This window comes from Haliotis cracherodii, unplaced genomic scaffold, assembly GCF_022045235.1.
Source record: "Haliotis cracherodii isolate W230 unplaced genomic scaffold, xgHalCrac1.p SCAF_5, whole genome shotgun sequence".
In the NCBI taxonomy this organism is placed as follows: Eukaryota; Metazoa; Mollusca; class Gastropoda; order Lepetellida; family Haliotidae; genus Haliotis; species Haliotis cracherodii.
The window spans coordinates 29,189,786-29,196,432 of record NW_027266308.1 but is presented as its reverse complement, the minus strand read 5'-3'; the positions used below and the strand labels follow the sequence as shown (position 1 = coordinate 29,196,432).

Here is a 6,647-nt window from a genome sequence, read left to right as displayed (position 1 = left end):
TATTCTTGTAATGTCGTGCATATGTGATTGATATGTTATTTCCTTGTTCAGGTGTATTTGTCAAAAGGAACGCCTCTGTGGTCTAGTGGCAGAGTGCCTGCGCTGGGTTTTATCCCCGGTCTCATCATACCAAGAGACATTAAAAGATGGTTCATGTTGTTACCACCCTTGCACTCGGCATAAGGGGGCTAAAACAAGGACTGGTTGGCTCGATATCCGTATACTGTGGCTGAGTGGGGTATCCATGTTAAAATGCGGCATGATATCTCAGTGGGCTAGCACTATAAAATAAACATTAGTCCAGTCTAGTACAAGCAACCCCCCCCACACACACACACACACCCACACACACACGTGTATGCAATTCACAATAATCTTGGACACCATGTTTTCCCCTCAACTTACCTCACTTGTCAAGAGAAACTATTCACACAATTCAATCATTAAAAACAGTTCACCATAAATACAATTTTATCCTCCACTCAGCAAAAGCTTTGTCGGTATGGTGGTCCTCAGTTCCTGTATTACAGATGATTGATTTTCTGGGTGTTCCTGACCCTGATACTGACGACAGTGATCCAGATTTCGGTGGTATATGCATTTATCTCACTCTCTCACGCAATGACTCAACACATACACCACTTATTCACCTATTAAATGCCAGTAACATAAGCCATCCACCATATTGCCTTGTCATGATTGTATGTTCAACTGGGGTTAAGTATGTCACAAAAATCAACTCAAAAGTCCCATATCATTTTTAATACATGAGTATACAAAGCAGTTTTCAATGAGTGAATATACATTAGGATGTTGCCAATATTGGTCATGTGAACTGTTATTCATTCACATCACGAGGTTGTAAACACGTATTTAGAAATATTGTATTGGGAGTACAGACATGTTTTGATGTGTTCCAGTATTGTATTGGTGAGAGTGAAGCTCAAAGTTACCAATGAAATGAACATAAATTATTATAACAAGTTCACAAAACTTATAGATGATCCTGACGATGTTGGGACAAGCCATGGTAAAGGTTTGGTTATCAAGTCACTTTAAAGGCGGTAGGATTCTAGTAACATACTCTGTGAAGGAACATTTTCCACTCAGTTTTGATGAAAATTAGATGCTTTTGGAAACCCCTTATGTATGAGGTTAGGCAACTATCATACGGTTTTGATGCTATTTAGAGACATTGCTCATCCGTGTATGCAAATTGAGCCTTCAAGTAAGATTGGGTGACTGGGAAAAGGCAGAAACTGCAAGCTGTATGTATCCGTAATACTCGTTAGAAATAGGACGCTAGGAGATTTATTCTGTTAAAATCTTCACACATCGACACCCTGCCATCATATGTAACGAAAACATCGCCAAGTAAACGTACAATGTTATCAGGAGACTCCAATGAAGCTTAGTGTCTCGAGTAATGAGTAATCCTTAACATTGATTCATGTAATGTCATGTAACCTTGAGACCTCACGCAGCGCGTTCGCTTCCAAATTCAGTTTAGCGGGGTTAAATCTACAGGTGATACCTAACTGTACATAAAATAGACGCAATGTTTATCTTCTAATTCTGGGGTTAGAAATGTCGGTTTTCCCCTTCAAACACTAGTATTCGTATGCATGACATGTTATTTCAATTCAAAATAATCTATTGGTTTCAGTGAGACATCTATCAAGAAATGAAATCGATAGAATTGTTAAAGTTGTGAAAAATACGTTTTCCTATAACGCACGGGAAAGGAAGATGAAAATATACCAAAGGCAGCATTTGAAAATGAAGAGTAGCAGCGGAAGAAAGTAACTATGTCCATGATTTTTATTTGGACTTTTATGAATATAATAAAAAAACATCAATGAACCAAGATTTTGAGAAGCCTATAGTTTTGTTCACAGTTGACAGTGTGATCCATATATATACAATGAAACCCCGATAATCCGTACTACCGTTCTCGGTGAAATCGTCCTGACAACATTTTCCGAAACGTATCATAGACACTGAGCTATATGTCCTTTGAATATGCACAGCCACTCCTGACAGTTGTGTCCGGAAACGGGATTGCAGAGTGACGCGGTTTCGCAGAATGTTTTCCATGGAATCAAAATTATAAATTTTCAGTTCTGGTCGATTCGTCAAGGTGGAGAGTGGCGGATCATTAGCTCAATCAGTGAATGACACAGCCGACACAAGAGCCTATCCCATAATTGGTAAATAGCAACAACACGAGAAGAGTGTCAGTAACTCATTCGTTCCATAAATTGAAGAAATTCCAAAATCCCAATGTTTGAAAATGGTAATACATCAAAGATGCGCAAGCATGTGGGTAGGCTACATAAAATGATACCTTAGCACACTCTAGATTTCTTGTATTTCGCTGTGATGGTCACTAGTTTAGGTTTGCCGACATCGGGCCCTGATCTCACCCCAGACTCCTGTTTCCATACCTCAGGTAACTTCGTGAATAGCGTCCATGAAGCTTGATGACCGTCAACATCTGACTCGGAATCCCCACCGTTGCTGTCGTGTTGTTTCCGGTTTGACCGGAAGTCCACCTGTTCCGACGACAAATCTGGTGGCTGAGGTCTATGTCCCCCTGAGACACCTCCGAGCATCTTCATCACCCCATCCTCCGCGTCGGTACCTTTGAGGACAACCCGGGCTCGGTGGAGGATATCAATCTGCGCCGGGGCCAACTGGTAGGGTTGTTCCAGGCACTTGCGCCTCCTTTCATCACTCCGACTGTACATTTTCAACAGAGCCCGTACCACATGGTTGCTGCGCTTCTGAAAACTGTTCGACTTGACAACATGTCGCGTTGGTGAGACTGTTAAGTCGGAAGCTGATTTAACCTGCCTGGGTAAGCTGGCAAATATACTGTTTCTGCTGACTAGACATGGAGCAGACGTTACAGAAGACTTAATCTGGTGATCTGCGGTGCGTTTGGCTTCTTCTTTCAGATTCTTTTCAAGTGATAGAGTCTTCTCTTTGATCCTTTTAATCTGTCGTTTAACATTTTCCTGTTCCCATCTTCGCGATCGGTCACAGATGTCTTTGGCGCGGTCCAGGATGCACGTGTGGTGAGCTAGATATCGCTGCTCGCGCCTATTTATCTCACGCATGCGCAGTTGCTCCCGAGCGTCGATGGACGTCAGTGTTCCGCCAATACTGTTGTCGTGGTACAGATGACCTAGGTTGGGATTCAAACTCATGATTTTAGAGTCAGGACGCTGTTGAATGAAGATCCCACGCCTCTTGTATACACAGGTGTGCAAACTGTAAATCCAGTGGTCTGTTGGTTGCAGTAATTTGTCCAGGGATTTGGTTACGGGTTGTGGTTACAAGAATGTCCCTGACCAGATGTGATATATCGACGTCTGACAGTAACATTTCGTTCACTTTTAATATACATGTCAACACTCGTCTTCAGCCAAATGCTGACAGCATTCACAGTCCTGACCCCCTGGGGTATTAACGGATTATCCGATATGCACCCGTTACTAACAATTGTACACAATTGATTTAGTATTCTTTGTTCACAATCTGGATTAGAATTTCAGAAGTTATTCAGTGTTTCAACCATGCAATAATCAATACTTCCTCTTAAAGAATCAATTTCCTGCTGTCGACCGACTCGCGCCAGATCAGATGTATAACCAGATAGTGTGCACAGCTCCAACACCATTCAAATTTCCAAGGTTCAATTATTGTTTAATCTTTGTCAATTCAAATGTGCAGCCGCACTGCTATATGAGAAAGGAGACTCGCAATGTGTTGATATTATCTTTGTATTCGTCGAACAAACACTGGAACAGGACACAATCTCCCCCGCAAAGTTCTTGCCACATAAACGCCCAGGCGTGAATTAAAACAGTGAAAATAAGTAGGAGGGTTTGAGTGCCACCAGCGTGGTAGGTTTCAGAGTTCTTTGTTTCCGACTGATATGTCTCGACACATTCAGCTCGACTGCATAAAACAAAAAGTTCATTCCAAAGACATTGAATATAGGTTTCAAGAGATCCATTAATACACGAGGGCTTTCTTCAATAATACTCACATTCTTATGTTAGAACCAGGAAGTCCAGCTTCAAACAAGTGACACCATAGGTAGCGTTCTTAACACTGATCTGTAGATTTATGTTTCGTTCATGGCTGAAAAACAGGACACGAAAGGCCTCAACGAATACTGGGTTCCTTAGCTACAAATTAAACATGTGAAAAGAGTACAGTCTGAAGTGACTTGTCTCCAACTCATAATAAATTCGTATTAAAACATATTCGCATTTGTCGGTCCGGCAATGGCCTCGAGGTTGTATGCTACTATGTGGCCTATGGTTGTCGATGACGACGAACAACGTCGACAGGCGGACTGTCCACTTGCATCAGTATTGGAAGGCACGGCAACAAATCCAAAACCTGCCGTCTTTTTTTCAGTTTAGTTTTTTTGTCTCGAATAGCCTCCTGCGTCTTCACGTGTTTTCAAGTGTCGACTGGTCAAGACAACGTTATACACTGTAGTTTATCATTGCTCACCCGGGGATACGGTGGGTCTAATTGTCCAATACGCCGCAGCTTGTTGTGCCGAGTTATGGCCCTTATTCGTACGGTGATCCGCTGATCTAGTGGATTATAACAATTCGTCCCTATTATGTCCCTTGGTCGATCATCACCCTCCCCGTGCTAGCCGGTTTCACAAAAGAAGTAAACGTCCATGACCTTCGCATTGTAGCCTCCCAACCCGTGATGAAATTGAAATAATGTTCAAAGCAGCGAAAAACTCAATTCACTCAATGAATCTTGAACAGTTGTCGGTCCCAGGATATGTGTGTTTGTTTGTTTGTTGTTTAACGCCGCACCCATCCAGTCTTCGGCTCAGAACACGTTTAGCTGTTTTAAAGTTGACGAACCGACACCCGTTCACCTTAAGGTTCACCTTAATTATTCTCACACCAGCCTTAATGACCAAACCCCATGTCAATAACAATTACAACACTAACAAGTTGTGTTGGAAGAGGGTAAGTGCTCCAAAGAACAAAGATCGATCGTTCTCCATTGTACTGGTTTCAAAAGAAACTGAAAGAATTCGCAAGCGTAAGACTTAAAAAGTCTTATGAGGTAATAAATCTTGGCTGAATGGGAGGAGAATCGCTTGTGTTTGTAGATTCTTAACATTATCACCTGTGTAAGCGATAGCACTTGAGGGGACTGGCCCGGATTCGCCGTGTTGGGTAGAGAGAGGCGACACGGCGATAGCCATTGTCGCTTCGTATCCTAAGAAGCGTTTTAATTTTATGTTTCGTTGCCGCTTTAAAAGTTTTAAGGCGACGGGCTCTGTGAATAAAACAGAAATATGAAAACAGCTACATTTTTCATTGAACACCACATTAATTAGATGTTTCCAGATATTCAGACATAGCATTAAAAAACACTTTTATTCGCATTTTTTAGGGATTGTTCTGTCAGTGATAATTAGGGGATAAAAGAGGTGATGTAAAACACTGAAATTAAAATTACACTTTGTATTTACGAATGGGCCTGCTTTGAATTTGCAAAATCCCCACCTGTCAAATGTTATGTGGTAATTTTTAATTCAAACCATATGTTAGTAAAAACATACGAGTAACTTATTATCCACAAACATGTTCAATATCCTAGAGGTAACTAATACAAAATTTGATTTCATGTAATTGATGTTCAATAAAACCCATTATTTTGACTTCAGCATCTTGACATGCATGTATTGTACAAGATAGTCCGTCAAACCAGAAAATACGGTCGTTCTGGCCTAAGGGTAAGTCTACACTCTGGGAGAATATCCGTCCCCTATCGATCGTGATTTATTGATTATATTCGACAAGAAATGAAAACGACTTTGCCCAAACGCACACGATTAAAATCTTCTGTTTGATAAAAAATACATGTTTTATATACAATTACGACGAACACTTCATTTCCGAGACTATCACCCCCTGTATAAATAAATGTGTTTTTTATCGTTAAGATTTTTCGCGAATGCTATCGACTTTTTCAACCGATAGTACTTGTATTAAAATTCCTTGTGTTACTAATGTAGACAGAACCCTCGACTAGCGGACAAACCTGACAAGTGTTCTGTAATCCTTTTCTTTGGTGAAAGATCACACACATGGCATAGACGAGTGCAGGAATAAGCCGTATGGGCTTGTACGTGGAAACTTTGACTGCACTGAAAGAGAGGCCATAAGTAAGCGCTGAGACCAAGATACTCGACCGTAAGACTTGACTAATCTCCAAGTATAGATCAGTCGGTTTTTTTCAACATACGCACGACATCTCTTGTTCCCGCGTACCAACTTGTGTATTTGCTGGATCCTAGAAGCATTCCAATCGCTGAACTATACTACACATGTACTCCACTTTTGTTAAAGATATGCTTATCTTTCCGTGATGCACGAAAATGATTCTCATAAAATGTCGTGTTTGTTTAAGTAGAAAGACGTGTCTCATTATCCCTATCGGCGGTTGAGTAATAAATTTTATTTTTGTATGCTTGGGGTACATTTCAGCCTTGGGAAAATGCGATATATTATTTATCGCAGTTTTGGTCAGTATTTTTTAGTTATATATCACGTATATGGAGACCGAATATCGTGAGGTCAGGTGAAAAT

The 6,647-nt window shown here is 40.9% G+C and overlaps 1 protein-coding gene across 1 annotated transcript; it reads right to left on the bottom strand.

Annotated features, from left to right (window-relative positions):
• Window positions 1–2,348: 2,348 nt before the first annotated feature.
• On the bottom strand, window positions 2,349–3,212 carry LOC139444339 (uncharacterized). The gene has a single exon (XM_071225274.1). The coding sequence runs from the start codon at window positions 3,210–3,212 to the stop codon at window positions 2,349–2,351; it is 864 nt and encodes a 287-aa protein (XP_071081375.1).
• Window positions 3,213–6,647: the final 3,435 nt, after the last annotated feature.

Excerpts from the sequence above, each read along its gene's own strand:
- LOC139444339 (XM_071225274.1), bottom strand. The coding sequence starts at position 3,212 with ATGAGTTTGAATCCCAACCTAGGTCATCTGTACCACGACAACAGTATT.